Source organism: Struthio camelus, unplaced genomic scaffold (genome assembly GCF_040807025.1).
Source record: "Struthio camelus isolate bStrCam1 unplaced genomic scaffold, bStrCam1.hap1 HAP1_SCAFFOLD_87, whole genome shotgun sequence".
Taxonomy (NCBI): domain Eukaryota; kingdom Metazoa; phylum Chordata; class Aves; order Struthioniformes; family Struthionidae; genus Struthio; species Struthio camelus.
This window is the reverse complement of record NW_027182724.1, coordinates 37,219-53,233: the sequence shown is the minus strand read 5'-3', so window position 1 is coordinate 53,233 and position 16,015 is coordinate 37,219. Positions and strand designations below refer to the sequence as shown.

Genomic DNA, 16,015 nt, shown 5'->3' with positions numbered 1-16,015 from the left:
CCTCCTTGTCCTGCTTCCCAGCCTGGTGTCCCCTTGCTGGTGTCCCCTCCTTGTCCTGCTTCCCAGCCTGGTGTCCCCTTGCTGGTGTCCCCATCCCAGCCTGGTGTCCCCATCCCCGTGTTCCCCTCCTCGTCCCGGTTCCCAGCCTGGTGTCCCCATCCCCGTGTCCCCTTCTTTGTCCTGGTTCCCAGCCTGGTGTCCCCTTGCTGGTGTCCCCATCCCAGCCTGGTGTCCCCATCCCCGTGTCCCCTTGCTGGTGTCCCCATCCCCGTGTCCCCCTCCTCGTCTCGGTTCCCAGCCTGGTGTCCCCATCCCAGTGTCCCCTCCTTGTTCCGGTTCCCAGCCTGGTGTCCCCTTGCTGGTGTCCCCTTCCTGGCTTGGTGTCCCCCTCCTGGCACCTGTTCCTGACACGGTGTCCCCATGCCATTGTCCCTCCCCTGGTGCTAGTTCTCAGCCAGGTGGCCCCCTCCCCGTGCCCGTTCCTGGCCCGGTGTCCCCATGTGGTGTCCCCCTCCTCGTCCCGGTTCGCAGCCCGCTGTCCCCTGCTCCCAGCGCCCGTCCCCGAGCGCGCGGGGCCCCGGGCCGGCCTGACGGCGGCCGCCCGGCGCAGGTACATGGAGGTGGCCAACAACGCGCAGAAGGAGGAGACGGCGGTGAGCGTGCAGTTCGTGCTGCTGGACTGCGCCCAGCTGAAGGGCGCCGTGGTGCGCCACTGCGCCGAGTGGCAGAGCAAGTTCACCGGCCTGCTGCAGGAGATGGCGGGCGCCGGCCTCCGGGCCCTGCACGCCTACCTGCGCGACAACGGCCAGGCGTGAGCCCCCCCGCCGCCCCCCTCCTTGCCCGCGGCCCTCCCGGGCGTCGAGCGCCCCCCCCCCGGCCCTTCCTTGGCGCTGAGGGCCCTTCCCTGCGCCCCGCGGCCCTCCCGGGCGTCGAGCGCCCCCCCCCCGGCCCTTCCTTGGCGCTGAGGGCCCTTCCCTGCGCCCCGCGGCCCTCCCGGGTGTTGAGCGCCCCCCCGGCCCCTCGCCAGCACCCCCCGGCCCTTCCTTGGCGCTGAGGTCCCTTCCCTGCGCCCCGCGGCCCTCCCGGGCATCGAGCGCCCCCCCCCGGCCCCTCGCCAGCGCCCCCCGGCCCTTCCTTGGCGCTGAGGTCCCTTCCCTGCGCCCCGCGGCCCTCCCGGGCGTCGAGCGCCCCCCCCCGGCCCCTCGCCAGCGCCCCCTGGCCCTTCCTTGGCGCTGAGGGCCCTTCCCAGCGCCCCGCGACCCTTCCCCGGCCCCACTCGGGCCCTTGGCTTCCCCGGGTGGCGCCGGGGCGGGCGGGCGGGCGGCAGCAGGGTCCCACCTCGCGGCCCCTCCTCGGCCCCCAGCATCCGCCGCCCGCCGGAGACGCTGGAGGAGCTGGGCGCCAGCCTGCGGCTGCTGGAGACGCTGCAGCGGGAGCTGCCGGCGCTGCGGGCCCGCGTCCCGCCCCTGCACGAGCAGTTCGCCGTCCTCGAGAAGTACGAGGTGGCCGTGAGCGAGGAGGTGAGCCCGGGCGGTGCCGCCGCCGCCGCCGCCGCGCCCCGGCCCCCCGCCCCGGCCCGCCTCAGCCCGCCGTCCGCCCCCCCGGCGCAGGCGCTGCGCCAGCTGGGCGCCCTGGAGGGCGAGCGGCTGGCCTTCGAGCGCGTGCTGCGCGAGAGCGAGCTCATGCTGCGGCGCCACGAGGACAAGTTCCGCACCGGCCTCGTCCACCACGCCGACGACCTCAAGAAGAAAGCCCGGGGGCTGCTGCAGGAGTTCGCCGCCGCCGGTGAGCCCCGCGCCCGGCCCCGCGCCCGGCCCCCGCGCCCGGCCCGGGCTCAGGCGGCGTTTCCCGCTCCCCGCAGGCCCCTTCAGCGGCGGCACGGGCTGCGCCGCGGCGCTGGAGCAGATCCGCGCCCTGCGCCAGGCGCTGGCCGCCATGCAGGCGGAGGAGAGCGCGCTGCGCAGCGACCTGGGCGTCTTCAAAATCGACCAGCCGCCTTCCAAGGACCTGCAGCGCCTGGAGAAGGTGGGAGGCGGCGCGGCGGGGCGCGGCGGGGCGGGGAGGCGGCGGGGCTGAGCCCCGGCGCGCTCGTGTCCCCCCAGGAGCTGGACCAGCTGCAGGAGGCGTGGGAGATCGCCCAGGAGTGGGAGACGCGCTGGGACGAGTGGAAACGCGGCAGCTTCCGGACGCTGCAGACGGAGCCCATGGAGGTGGCGGCCGCCGAGCTGGCCCGCAGGCTGCTGCGGCTGAGCCGCGAGCTCGAGGTGACGGGGGGTCCGCGGGGGGGGGGTCCGGGGGCTGCCCCGCCGCCCCCCAACCCGCCCCGCCTGGCCCAGGGCCGCCGCTGGGACGTGGTGGAGGTGACGGCGGCGCAGCTGGATGAATTCCGGCGCACGGTGCCGCTCGTCAGCACCCTGAGGAACCCGGCCATGCGGCAGCGGTGAGCCGGCGCGGCGGTGACAACAGGCGCCAGGGGGCTGACAGGCTGACGGGGAAAGGCGGGGGGGTGACGGGGGCGGAAACATAACAGTGACAGGCTGATGGGTGGTGACAGAGAGGTGACAAGACTGATGGGGTGTCGAGAAGCGGTGGGGGTTGACTGGGGGGTGACGGCCGAGCAGCAATGGCAAGGGGTGAGGGAGCGGTGACAACGTGACGGGGCGACGAGAGCTGATGGGGTTGACGAGGGGTGACGGGGGTTCATGGGGTAGCGACAGGGCTGACAGAGTCGATGGAGGCTGACGGGGTTGACAGGCGGTGACCTGGGATAACGAGGGTCAGCGGGGAGCGATGGGGGTGACAAAAGGGTGACAGGAGGCGACGGGGCCGATGAGGGTTGGCGGGGACCGATGGGGTTGACGGGAGCTGACGGGGGTCAGGAGGGTTGGCAGGGAGCGTCGGGGGGCTGGCGGGAGGCGATGAGGGTTGTGGGAGGCGTGCGGCGAGGTGACGGGGCGGGCGGGGGAGGCCGGGAGGGTGACAGGCGGTGACGGGGGCGGCAGGCACTGGGACGAGGTGGGGGCGCTGCTGGAGCGGCCCGTGCAGCCCGAGGCGGAGGACTTGCGCCTGGAGACGCTGGCGGAGCTGGGCCTGCACCGGCACGCGGCCGCCGTCACCGCCGTGGCCGCCGCCGCCACCCGCGAGCTCGCCCTCGAGCTGGTAGGGCGCCGCCGGGGCCCCCCCGGCGCCTGTGCCCCCGCGCGCGCCCCCCCCGCCCCCCCGCCCCGTCCCCGTCTGCGCCTCGGGGGCCGCGTCCCTTCACCTGTCCGTCTCCGCGTCTGTTCCTGCGGCTGCGCGCCCGTCCTCGCGCGCGCGTCCCCCCCGCGCGCCCCCCATCCCTCCACACGCGTGTCCCTCCCGTGTGCCCCGCTTCCCGCCAGGCCCTGCAAGACCTGGCCAAGGCGTGGGAGACGACCACGCTGGACATCGTCCCCTACAAGGACAAGGGCCACCGGCAGCTCCGGTGAGGCTCCGCCGCGGCCCCCCTCCCCACCCCCCCCGCCCCCTGCCCGGCGCCCGCCACCCACCGCCGCCTCCGCGCCCGCCCCAGGGGCACCGAGGCGCTCTTCGGCGCGCTGGAGGAGCACCAGGTCTCGCTGGCCGCCATGAAGGCCTCGCGGCACGCCCGGCCCTTCGCGCCCGAGGTGGAGCGCTGGGAGCGCGACCTCTCGCTCGTGCTGGAGGCCACGGAGGCGGCGCTGGCCGTGCAGCGCCAGTGGATGCACCTGGAGGTGAGGGGCCGCCGCCGCCGCTGCGGGGGGGCGTCCTGGCCCGCCCGCCCTAATCCCCACCCCTCGTTTCCCCCCCCCCAGAACATCTTCCTGGCCGAGGACACCCGCAAGCAGCTGCCCGACGAGGCGGCCGCCTTCAGCCGGGTCGACGCCGCCTGGAAAGGCGTCATGGAGCGCCTGAGCGCCGAGCCCAACGCCCTGCGGGCGACGCAGCGGCCCGGTGGGTGCCGCCGCCCCGCGCCGGGCCCGTGGCGTTCCCCCCCCCGCTGACGTTCGCCCGTCCCCCCACCCCGCGCAGGCCTCCTGGAGGAGCTGCTGGAGATGAGCCGGGCCATGGAGGGCGTCCGGCGCTCCCTCGACGCCTTCCTGGAGGACAAGCGCCTCGTCTTCCCCCGCTTCTGCTTCCTGAGCGACGAGGAGCTGCTGGCGGTGCTGGGCCAGGCCCGGGCCCCCCAGGCCCTGCAGGCGCCGCTGCCCCAGTGCTTCGAGGGCCTCCGCGGCCTCCGCGTCCACAAGGTGCGGCCGTGCGCTCGGGGCCGGGGACCCCCGTCGGGGCGGGGACGCCCTCTTGGGTCAGGGGTTCTGCCGTTGGGGTGGGGATCCCTGTTGGACCCCCGTCGGATCGGGGAACCCCCGTCGGACCCTGGGACCCCTGTTGGATCGGGGAACCCCCGTCGGACCCCGGGACCCCCGTCGGATCGGGGATCCCCCGTTGGAGTGGGGATCCCTGTTGGATCCCCGTCGGATCGGGGACCCGTGTTGGACCCCGGGACCCCCGTCGGATCGGGGAACCCCCGTCGGACCCCGGGACCCCCGTCGGATTGGGGAACCCCCATCAGACCCCGGGACTCCCGTCGGATCGGGGAACCCCTGTTGGACCCTGGGACCCCCGTCGGATCGGGGATCCCCCGTTGGAGTGGGGATCCCTGTTGGATCCCTGTCGGATCGGGGACCCGTGTCAGACCCCGGGACCCCTGTTGGATCGGGGACCCCTGTTGGAGTGGGGATCCTTGTTGGATCCCCGTCGGATCGGGGACCCGTGTTGGACCCCGGGACCCCCGTCGGATCGGGGAACCCCCGTCGGACCCCGGGACCCCCGTCGGATCGGGGATCCCCCGTTGGAGTGGGGATCCCTGTTGGATCCCCGTCGGATCGGGGACCCGTGTTGGACCCCGGGACCCCCGTCGGATCGGGGAACCCCTGTTGGACCTCAGGACCCCTGTCGGATCGGGGAACCCTGTTGGAGTGGGGATCCCTGTTGGATCCCCGTCGGATCGGGGACCCGTGTCGGACCCCGGGACCCCCGTCGGATCGGGGAACCCCCGTCGGACCCCGGGACCCCCGTCGGATCAGGGATCCCCCGTTGGAGTGGGGATCCCTATTGGATCCCTGTCGGATCGGGGACCCGTGTCAGACCCCGGGACCCCCGTCGGATCGGGGAACCCCCGTCGGACCCCGGGACCCCCGTCGGATCGGGGATCCCCTGTTGGAGTGGGGATCCCTGTTGGATCCCCGTTGGATTGGGGAACCCCCGTCGGACCCCGGGACCCCCGTTGGATTGGGGAACCCCCATCGGACCCGGGGACCCCCATCAGATCAGGGATCCCCTATTGGACCCCAGGATCCCTGTCGGATTGGGGACCCCCCGTCAGACCCCGGGACCCCCGTCGGATTGGGGATCCCCTCTTGGATCTGGGGTTCCCCCTTTGGAGTGGGGGCCCCCCGTCAGGTCAGGGATCCCTCTTGGATCAGGGACCCCCGTTGGCCCCCGGGACCCCCGTCGGAGGGGAGGGACCCCCGTCGGAGCGGGGCGGTCGGAGCGGGGCCCCGCCGTGGGGCCAGGGATGCCTGCGAGGCTGCCGTCGCGGCTAGAGCGGGGACGCGCGAGGCAGGGCCGAGCCCCTCGGGGCTGCGTCGGGGCGGGGGGCTCGTCCCGGCCCCGCGGAGGCCCCCAGCCCGGCCTCGCCCGCAGGGGGGGCCGGGCGCCCGGGCCGAGGCCGCCGGCATGCTGGCCCCGGACGGCGAGTACGTGGAGTTCAGCCGGGCCGTGCCGCTGGAGGGGCCCGTGGAGGTGAGCGCGTCCCCCCCCCCCCGCCACACACCCCCCGCCGGCGCCCCCGCCGGCGCCCCCCGCCTCACCCCGCGCCCCCCGCCAGGAGTGCCTGCGCGAGGTGGAGCGCGCCATGCGGGCCACCCTGCGGGAGCTGCTGCGCGGCTGCCTGCTGGCCCTCCGGAAGACGCTGCCCAAGAGGGACAAGTGGGCCAGGGAGTGGCCGGGGCAGGTGAGACGCCCGCCGGGACGCCCGGGCCCCCTCGCCGGGCCGGGCCGGGCCAGGACGCGCCGGGGGCCCCCCGCGAGGTCCCCACCGGCCGCCGCCTGCCGCAGCTGGTGATGGCGGCCAGCCACATCCAGTGGACGGCGGACGTGGCCCGGAGCCTGGCCCAGAGCAAGGAGCGCGGCGACCGGCGCTTCCTCAAGGCCGCGAGGAAGAAGCAGGTGAGGGCCGGGGCCGGGGCGCCCGGCCGCCGCCTCCCGGTGCCCCGCCATGACGTCCCGGTGCCCTGCCGCGACGTCCCGGTGCCCCACCGTGACGTCCCGGTGCCCCGCTGCCACGTCCCGGTGCCCCGCCGCGACGTCCCGGTGCCCCGCCATGACGTCCCGGTGCCCCGCTGCCGCGTCCCGGTGCCCCGCCACCGCATCCCGGTGCCCCACCGCCGCCTCCCGGTGCCCCACCGTGACGTCCCGGTGCCCTGCCACCGCGTCCCGGTGCCCCGCTGCCACGTCCCGGTGCCCCGCCGCGACGTCCCGGTGCCCCGCCGCCACCTCCCGGTGCCCCGCCGCCGCCGCGTCCCGGTGCCCTGCCACCGCGTCCCGGTGCCCCGCCATGACGTCCCGGTGCCCCGCTGCCACGTCCCGGTGCCCCGCCGCGACGTCCCGGTGCCCCGCCGCCGCCTCCCGGTGCCCCGCCGCCGCCGCGTCCCGGTGCCCTGCCACCGCGTCCCGGTGCCCCGCCGCCACCTCCCGGTGCCCTGCTGCCGCCTCCCGGTGCCCCGCCATGACGTCCTGGTGCCCCACTGTGACGTCCCAGTGCCCCGCTGCCACGTCCCGGTGCCCCGCTGCCACATCCCGGTGCCCCGCCGTGACGTCCCGCTGCCACGTCCCAGTGCCCCGCTGCCACGTCCCAGCGCCCCGCTGCCACGTCCTGGTGCCCCACTGCCACATCCCGGCGCCCCACTGCCACATCCTGGTGCCCGGCCAAGCGGCTGTGACACCCCGCCGCCACGTCCCAGCGCCCCGCCACCACGTCCCAGCGCCCCACCACCACGTCCCGGTGCCCCGCCACCATGTCCCGGTGCCCCACCACAATGCCCCGGCGCCCCGCTGCCACGTCCCGGCGCCCCGCCGCCACGTCCTGGTGCCCGGCCGCCCCGTCCTGGTGCCCGGCCGAGAGGCCGCAGCGCCCTGTCGCGGCGCCCTGGTGCCCGGCCGCCCCGTCCTGGTGCCCGGCTGAGTGGCCGTGACACCCTGCCGCGACGCCCCGACGCCCGGCCAAGCGGCCATTGCACCCTGCCGCGACGCCCCGGCGCCCCGCCGCGACACCCCGGCGCCCCGCCGGACAGGCGGCTGCTCACGGCGCCCCCGCGCAGGCGGCGGTGCTGAGCCGCTACGCCGAGGCGCTGCGCGGCGCCAGCCTGCCGGCCGCGACCCGCCTCCGCCTGGCGGCGCTGGTGACGGTGGAGGCGCACGCCCGCGACGTGACCGAGCACCTCTACAAGTGCGGCGCCCCCGACGCCGCGGCCTTCGAGTGGCTCAGCCAGCTCCGCCTCTACTGGGACAAGGTGAGCGGCGGCGGCGGGGACGGCGGCGGCGGCGGGGACGGCGGCGGTGACGGCGCCCCGGCTCTCGCCGCAGGACGCCGACGACTGCGTGGCCCGCCAGACCTGCGCCCAGCTGCCCTACGGCTACGAGTACCTGGGCAACACGGGGCGCCTCGTCGTCACCCCCCTCACCGAGAGGTGACAGCGCCCGCCCGGCCCCGGCGCGCCCCGGCGCGCCCCGCCGCCGCCTGACGCCCGCCCCTGGCCGCCGCAGGTCCTTCCTCGCCCTCACCCTGGCGCTGCACCTGCGCCACGGCGGCGCCCCCGCCGGCCCTGCCGGCGCCGGCAAGACGGAGACGGTGCGGGAGCTGGGCAGGGTGCTGGGCGCCCGCGTGCTGGTGCTGGGCTGCGCCGCCGGGCTCGACTGCGCCGTGCTGGGCCGCCTGTGCGCCGGCCTGGCCCAGGTGAGGCGCGGGACGGGGGCGGGGGGGGGGCCCAGGCGTCCGGGCGGCCCGCCCCACGGCGCCCCGTCCCGCAGACGGGCGCCTGGGGCTGCTTCGAGGAGCTGGCCCGGCTGGCCCCCGGCCCGCTGGCGGTGGCCGCCCAGCACCTGGTGGCCCTGCTGGCCGCGCTGGCCGCCGGCCAGGCCACCGTCGCCCTGGAGGGCCGCGCCGCCGTCGCCCTGCGCCCCTCCTGCGGCCTCTTCGTCACCATGGAGCTGGGTAGGTGACGGGGAGGTGACGCCGGGCGACGGGGCTGGGGGGACACGGGGGGGGACGGGGCTGGTGTCACGGGGGCCGTGGGGACGGGGACGGTGACAGGGGGACTGTGGGGACAGGGACGGGGCTGGGGGGACACGGGGGGGACAGGGCTGGTGTCACGGGGGCCGTGGGGACGGGGACAGTGACACGGGGATTGTGGGGACAGGGACGGGGCTGGTGTCACGGGGGCCGTGGGGACAGGGACACTGGGTGGGGGGACAGGGATGGCACCAGGGGCTGAGAGCGGTGGGGCAGTGGAGGGCTTTGCGCCCCAGGGTGCCGGGAGGGTGACGCTGCCCCCCGGGATGCCGTGGGGGGGGGTGGCGCTGCCCCCCGGGGTGCCAGGAGGGTGACGCTGCCCCCCGGGGTGCCAGGAGGGTGACGCTGCCCCCCGGGATGCCGTGGGGGGGGTGGCGCTGCCCCCCGGGGTGCCAGGAGGGTGACGCTGCCCCCCGGGGTGCTGTGGGGGGGTGACGCTGCCCCCCGGGGTGCCGTGGGGGGGTGGCGCTGCCCCCCGGGGTGCCAGGAGGGTGACGCTGCCCCCCGGGGTGCCGTGGGTGGGGTGGCGCTGCCCCCCGGGATGCCGTGGGGGGGGTGGCGCTGCCCCCCGGGGTGCCAGGAGGGTGACGCTGCCCCCCGGGGTGCTGTGGGGGGGTGACGCTGCCCCCCAGGGCGCCGGGAGGGTGACGCTGCCCCCCGGGGTGCTGTGGGGGGGTGACGCTGCCCCCCGGGGTGCCGTGGGGGGTGGCGCTGCCCCCCGGGTGCCGGGAGGGTGACGCTGCCCCCCGGGGTGCCGTGGGGGGGGTGGCGCTGCCCTCCAGGGTGCCGGGGAGGGGTGGCGCTGCCCCCCGGGATGCCGTGGGGTGGTGGCGCTGCCCCCCGGGGTGCTGTGGGGGGGGTGACGCTGCCCCCCGGGGTGCCGTGGGGGGGTGGCGCTGCCCCCCGGGGTGCCGTGGGGGGGGTGGCGCTGCCCCCCCGGGTGCCGGGGAGGGGTGGCGCTGCCCCCCAGGGCGCCGGGAGGGTGACGCTGCCCCCCGGGTGCCGGGGGGGTGGCGCTGACCCCGGCGCCGGCAGAGGGGGAGGCCCGGGCGGAGCTGCCCCCCGGGCTGCAGGCGGTGCTGCGCCCCGTGGCCATGGCGGCGCCCGACGTCGCCCTCGTCGCCGAGGTCGTCCTGCTCACCGAGGGCTTCAGCGACTGCAAGGTGCCGCGGGCCCCGGCGTCCGGGCGCCCCCCCCCCCGGTGCTCGCAGTCCCCCCGGCTGCGTGTCCGTGCCCCGCGGGTGCTCCCGCTCCCTCGTGGTTCCCCCTGTGCGCCATGGGTGCTCGCGTTCTTCCTCGGGTGCTCCCCTGTGGGTGCTCGCGGTCCCTCGTGGGTGCTCCTGGGGCCCTGAGGGTGCCCTGTGGGTGCTCGCGGTCCCTCGTGGGTGCCCTGTGGGCGCTTGTGGTCCCTCGTGGGTTCTTCTCAGGCCCTGGGGGTGCACGGCGGGTGGTCATGGTCCCTCATGGGTGCTGCTGGGGCGCTGGGGGTGGGCGGCGGGTGCTGCTAGGGCCCTGGGGGCGCGCTGTGGGTGCTCATGGTCCCTCATGGGTGCTGCTGGGGCGCTGGGGGTGGGCGGCGGGTGCTGCTGGGGCCCTGGGGGCGCGCTGTGGGTGCTCATGGTCCCTTGTGGGTGCTCCCGGGGCCCTAGGGGTGGGTGGCGGGTGCTCGCAGGTGCTCCTGGGACCCTGCAGGTGCGCGGTGGGTGCTCATGGTCTCCCGCGGGTGCCCCTGGGGCCCTGGGGGTGCACGGCGGGTGGTCATGGTCCCTCATGGGTGCTCCCGGGGCCCTGGGGGTGCACGGCGGGTGCTCATGGTCCATCATGGGTGCTCCCGGGGCCCTGGGGGTGAGCGGCGGGTGGTCATGGTCCGTCATGGGTGCTCCCGGGGCCCTGGGGGTGGGCGGTGGGTGGTCGTGGTCCGTCATGGGTGCTCCCGGGGCCCTGGGGGTGCGCGGCGGGTGGTCATGGTCCGTCATGGGTGCTCCCGGGGCCCTGGGGGTGGGCGGTGGGTGGTCGTGGTCCGTCATGGGTGCTCCCGGGGCCCTGGGGGTGCACGGCGAGTGGTCATGGTCCGTCATGGGTGCTCCCGGGGCCCTGGGGGTGGGCGGTGGGTGGTCGTGGTCCGTCATGGGTGCTCCCGGGGCCCTGGGGGTGCACGGTGGGTGGTCATGGTCCGTCATGGGTGCTCCCGGGGCCCTGGGGGTGCGCGGTGGGTGGTCATGGTCCGTCATGGGTGCTCCCGGGGCCCTGGGGGTGCACGGTGGGTGGTCATGGTCCGTCATGGGTGCTCCCGGGGCCCTGGGGGTGCACGGCGGGTGGTCATGGTCCGTCATGGGTGCTCCCGGGGCCCTGGGGGTGCACGGCGGGTGGTCATGGTCCGTCATGGGTGCTCCCGGGGCCCTGGGGGTGAGCGGCGGGTGGTCATGGTCCGTCATGGGTGCCCCTGGGGCCCTGGGGGTGAGCGGTAGATGCTCGCGGGCAGCGGGGGCGCTCCGGGGGGGCGCAGCGGGGGCGCGCGGGCACTGGGGGCGCGCCGGGGGTGGGCGGCGGGTGCTCGTGGGTGCTGGGGGCGCGTCGGGGGCGCGTGGGCGCTGGGGGCGCGCCGGGGGTGGGCGGCGGGTGCTCGCGGGCGGCGGGGGCGCGCCGGGGGTGGGCGGCGGGGGCTCGCGGGCGCTGGGGCGCGCCGGGGGGGCACGGCGGGTGCTCGCGGGCGCTGGGGGCGCGCCGGGGGTGGGCGGCGGGGGCTCGCGGGCGCTGGGGCGCGCCGGGGGGGCACGGCGGGTGCTCGCGGGCGCTGGGGGCGCGCCGGGGGTGGGCGGCGGGGGCTCGCGGGCGCTGGGGGCGCCCCGGGGGGGCGCGGCGGGTGCTCGCGGGCGCTGGGGGCGCGGCGCGGGCGCTGACGGGCGGCGGGGCAGGCGCTGGCGCGGCGGCTGCAGACGCTGTGCGAGCTGGCGCCGCCCCAGCTCTCGCCGCAGCCCCACTACGAGGCCGCCTTCGGGCTGCGGGCGCTGGCGCCCCTGCTGCGGCGCGCCGGGGCCGCCCGCCGCCGCCACCCCCAGCGCGGCGACGAGCAGGTGCGCGGCGCGCCCCGCGGGGACGCCCTGGGCACGGGGGCGCCCTCGGGAGGGGGACGCCCTGGGGACGGGGACGCCCTCGGGACGGGGACGCTCGGGGACGGAGACTCTTGGGGACGGGGACGCCCTGGGGATGGGGATCCCCCGGGACGGGGACACTCGGGGATGGGGACGCTCTGGGGATGGTGACACCCTGGGGACAGGGACATCCTGGGGACGGGGACACCCAGGGATGGGGACGCTCTGGGGGTGGGGACGCTCTGGGGGTGGGGATCCCCCGGGATGGGGACACTCAGGGATGGGGCCGTCCTGGGGACAGGGACCCCCAGGAATAGGGACCCCCAGGGATGGGGATGCCCTGGGGATGGTGACACCCTGGGGACAGGGACCCCCAGGGACAGGGACACCCAGGGATGGGGACCCCCTGGGGATGGGGACGCTTGGGGACGGGGACGCTCTGGGGATGGGGATCCCCCGGGACGGGGACACTCGGGGATGGGGCTGCCCTGGGGATAGTGACACCCTGGGGACGGCGACACTCTGGGCACAGGGTCACCCTGGGGACGGGGACACACTGGGAACGAGGACACTGTGGGGACCAGGACACCCTGGGGACAGGGATACCCAGGGGTGGAGATGCCTTGGGGATGGGGATGCCCTGGGGACGGGGACACCCTGGGGACGGGGACACCCTGGGGACGGGGACATCCTGGGGACAGGGACACCCTGGGGACGGGGACCCCCCAGGGATGGGGATGCTCTTGGGATGGGGACACTCTGGGGACCAGGACACTCTGGGGACAGGGACACCCGGGGCTGGGGACACCTGGGGCTGGAGACACCCTGGGGATGGGGACACCCTGGGTACAGGGACACCCGGGGCTGGGGACACCCTGGGGCCGGGGACACCCTGGGGACAGGGGTCACTAGGAAGAGGGAGGGCCGGGGCGGCAGGGGGGGGGGCGCCGCGGGGACAGGCGGCCGGGGACGGGGGGACAGGCGGCCGTCCGCGCGGGGCCCAGGTGCTGCTGGAGGCGGCGGCGGCCACGCTGGAGCCGGGGCTGGCGCCCGAGGACCTGGCGCCCTTCCGGGCCCTGCTGCGCGACCTCTTCCCGGGCGCCGAGCCCCCCCCCGGCCCCCACCACGGCGGCGACGAGGACGACGACGACGAGGACGGCGCCAAGGTGGGCCCCGCCCCCCGCGGCCAGGCCCCGCCCCCCGCGGCCAGGCCCCGCCCCCGGCCCCCTCCCCCCCACGGCCAGGCCTCACCCTGCGCAGCCAGGCCCCGCCCCATAGTTGGGCCCTGCCCCTACAGTCAGGCCCCACCCACAAAGCCAGGCCCCACCCTGTACAGCCAGGCCTCGCCCCTACAGTCAGGCCCCGCCCACAAAGCCAGGCCCCACCCTGTACAGCCAGGCTCCACCCCTACAGCCAGGCCCCGCCCACAAAGCCAGGCCCCACCCTGTACAGCCAGGCCCCGCCCACAAAGCCGGGCCCCACCCTGTACAGCCAGGCCCCGCCCCTACAGCCAGGCCCCGCCCACGAAGCCGGGCCCCACCCTGTACAGCCAGGCCCCGCCCACTAAGCCGGGCCCCACCCTGTACAGCCAGGCCCCACCCCTACAGTCAGGCCCCGCCCACAAAGCCAGGCCCCACCCTGTACAGCCAGGCCCCACCCCTACAGTCAGGCCCCGCCCACAAAGCCAGGCCCCACCCTGTACAGCCAGGCCCCACCCCTACGGTCAGGCCCCGCCCACAAAGCCGGGCCCCACCCTGTACAGCCAGGCCCCGCCCACGAAGCCGGGCCCCACCCTGTGCAGCCAGGCCCCGCCCCATAGCTGGGCCCCGCCCCTACAGCCAGGCCCCGCCCACGAAGCCGGGCCCCACCCTGTGCAGCCAGGCCCCGCCCCATAGTCAGGCCCCGCCCCCCGTACCGTCAGCCCTGTCTCCCACCTGGCCCCCAAAGCCCCACCTCTGCCCCAGGCCCCGCCCCCCTGCCTGGCCCCACCCCTTGCCCTCCCTGCCCCAGCTCGGCCCCGCCCCCTACAGCCATGCCCCGCCCCTGAGGTCGGGCCCCACCCACGGCTGTACTGTCCCTGTGGCCAGGCTCCGCCCCTTCCCCTAAGTGGTCACTGCTACTGCTTGGCTGTTCCTGCCCGGCCCCGCCCCCTGCCCGCCCCCACCCCCGCAGCCACCCCGCGCCCCCCTGCAGCCTGGCTCCACCCCCCCAGCCCAGCTCTGCTCCTCCCGCTGCCTGCCCCCGCCCCTCCCCGCCAGCCCCGCCCACCCCATCAGGCCCCGCCCCCGGGCCCGGCCCCGCCTGAAGCCGGCCGGCGGGGGCAGGTGGCGGCGGCGGGGGCGGCGGCGCTGGCGGCGGCCGGGCTGCAGGCGACGGCGGCGGCGGGGGCCAGGGTGCGGCAGCTGTGGGCGACGGGGCGGAGCGGGCGCCCCGCCGTCCTGGCCGGCCCCGCCGGCAGCGGCAAGACGGCCACGTGGCGCGCCCTGCAGAGCGCCCTGGGCGCCCTGGCCCGCGCCGGGCAGCCCTGCGGCCGCCTCGTCCGGGTGAGCGGGGCCGGCGCGGGGACGCGGCGACGCGGGGTGGCGGGGACGCGGGGACGCGGGGACGCGGGGACACAGGGACGTGGGATACGGGGTGGCGCGGACGCGGGGACGCGGGGACACAGCGACGCGGGGTGGCGCGGACGCAGGGACGCGGGGACATGGGGACGTGGGATACGGGGACGGGGCGACGCGGGGTGGCATGGACACGGGGACGCGGGGACACGGGGACGCAGGGACGCGGGGATGTGGGGACACAGGGACGCGGGGACACGGGGACGTGGGATACGGGGACACGGGGACGCGGGGACACGGGGTGACATGGACACGGGGACGCGGGGACGCGGGGACGTGGGACACGGGGACGCGTGGGACGCGGGGTGGCACAGATGCGGGGACGCGGGGACGTGGGATACGGGGACGCGGGGACACGGGGACACGGTGGCATGGACACGGGGACGCAGGGACATGGGGATGCGGGGATGTGGGGACACGGGGACGTGGGATACGGGGACACGGGGACGCGGGGACACGGGGTGGCATGGACACGGGGACGCGGGGCTGTGGGGACACGGGGACGCAGGGACATGGGGATGTGGGATACGGGGACACAGGGACGCGGGGACACGGGGACCAGGGGAACGTGGGGATTGGAGAACGTGGGGATCGGGGCACGCGGGGCCACAGGGACAAGGGGACAGAGGGTCGCGCGGATGTGGGGACACGGGGCCACCGGGTCGCAGGGAGCAGGAGGATTGGAGGACGCGGGATCGGGGCACGCGGGGCCACAGGGACAAGGGGACGCAGGCGCGTGGGGACACGGGCGTGGGGGAGGACGCAGGGATTCGGGGAGCGGGGCAGCCCGGCAGGGCAGCCACCGCCCTGGCGCCTGACCCCGTGCCCGTCCCCGTGCCCGTCCCCGCGCCCGTCCCCGCGCCCGCCCGGCAGGACTTCCCCCTCAACCCGAAGGCGCTGTCCCCCGGCGAGCTGTACGGCGAGTACGAGCCCGACACGGGCCGCTGGGCAGACGGCGTCCTCTCGGGCCTGCTGCGCGCCGCCTGCGCCGGTAGGGCCGCGGCCGGGGCGGGGGGCACCCGCGGGTGCCGGCCGGGTCCCCGCGCTCACGCCGGCGTCCCCCCCCCCCAACCCCGGCAGACGACAGGCCGGACGACAAGTGGATCGTGCTGGACGGCCCCGCCGACACGCTGTGGATGGAGGCCCTCAACTCGGCCCTGGACGAGTGCCGCGTGCTGGCGCTGGCCAACGGCGAGCGGCTCGCCCTGCCCGAGCAGGCGAGCGCCGGCGGGGGGACGGGGGACGGGGACGGGGGGGGGCGCGCGGGGACGGCCCTCACCACCCCCCCCACCCCCCCCGGCAGGTCTCCCTGCTCTTCGAGGTGGAGGACCTGGCCGCCGCCTCGCCCGCCGCCGTCTCCCGCTGCGGCGTCGTCTACGTGGACTACGGCGCCCTGGGCTGGAGGCCCTACGTGCTCTCCTGGCTCGCCACCCGCCCCCAGGTACCGGCCGCCGGGACCCCCGCCCGCCCCGGCCTCGTCCCCGGGGTGACGCCGGGAGCCTGGGCTCGTCCCCGGTGTGACCGGGCTCGTCCCCGGGGTGACAGCATGAGCCTGGGCTCGTCCCCGGTGTGACCGGGCTCGTCCCCGGGGTGACGCTGTGAGCCTGGGCTCGTGCCCGGGGTGACCAGGTTCGTCCCCAGGGTGACACCGTGAGCCTGGGCTCGTCCCCGGGGTGACTGGGCTCGTCCCTGGGGTGACGCCGGGAGCCTGGGCTCGTCCCCGGGGTGACTGGGCTCGTCCCAGGGTGACAGCATGAGCCTGGGCTCGTCCCCGGGGTGACACCGTGAGCCTGGGCTCGTCCCCGGCGTGACGCCGTGAGGCTGGGCTCATCGCCAGTGTGACACCGTGAGGTTGGGCTCGTCCCCTGGTGTGACACTGTGAGGCCGGGCTCGTCCCCGATGTGACACCATGAGACTGGGCTTGTCCCTGCTGTGACTGGGCTTGTCCCTGCTGTGAC

At 77.2% G+C, this 16,015-nt stretch overlaps 1 protein-coding gene across 1 annotated transcript in view; it reads left to right on the top strand.

Moving 5' to 3' along the window:
• DNAH2 (dynein axonemal heavy chain 2) overlaps positions 1-16,015 on the top strand; it is a gene marked incomplete at its 3' end in the record, with an annotated part of 60,709 nt that overhangs the window by 8,339 nt on the left and 36,355 nt on the right. Inside the window, exons 21-45 of the mRNA XM_068929520.1 lie at positions 611-811; positions 1,364-1,520; positions 1,611-1,785; positions 1,862-2,025; positions 2,103-2,264; positions 2,337-2,440; positions 3,003-3,159; positions 3,381-3,463; positions 3,551-3,731; positions 3,813-3,951; positions 4,030-4,247; positions 5,704-5,802; positions 5,888-6,013; positions 6,118-6,228; positions 7,380-7,571; positions 7,645-7,748; positions 7,825-8,014; positions 8,089-8,272; positions 9,386-9,513; positions 11,266-11,424; positions 12,447-12,608; positions 13,767-13,985; positions 14,931-15,048; positions 15,138-15,274; positions 15,361-15,498. Of these exons, the coding sequence (XP_068785621.1) occupies positions 611-811; positions 1,364-1,520; positions 1,611-1,785; positions 1,862-2,025; positions 2,103-2,264; positions 2,337-2,440; positions 3,003-3,159; positions 3,381-3,463; positions 3,551-3,731; positions 3,813-3,951; positions 4,030-4,247; positions 5,704-5,802; positions 5,888-6,013; positions 6,118-6,228; positions 7,380-7,571; positions 7,645-7,748; positions 7,825-8,014; positions 8,089-8,272; positions 9,386-9,513; positions 11,266-11,424; positions 12,447-12,608; positions 13,767-13,985; positions 14,931-15,048; positions 15,138-15,274; positions 15,361-15,498 (3,808 nt within the window). The remainder of the gene's footprint in view (positions 1-610; positions 812-1,363; positions 1,521-1,610; positions 1,786-1,861; positions 2,026-2,102; positions 2,265-2,336; positions 2,441-3,002; positions 3,160-3,380; positions 3,464-3,550; positions 3,732-3,812; positions 3,952-4,029; positions 4,248-5,703; positions 5,803-5,887; positions 6,014-6,117; positions 6,229-7,379; positions 7,572-7,644; positions 7,749-7,824; positions 8,015-8,088; positions 8,273-9,385; positions 9,514-11,265; positions 11,425-12,446; positions 12,609-13,766; positions 13,986-14,930; positions 15,049-15,137; positions 15,275-15,360; positions 15,499-16,015) is intronic.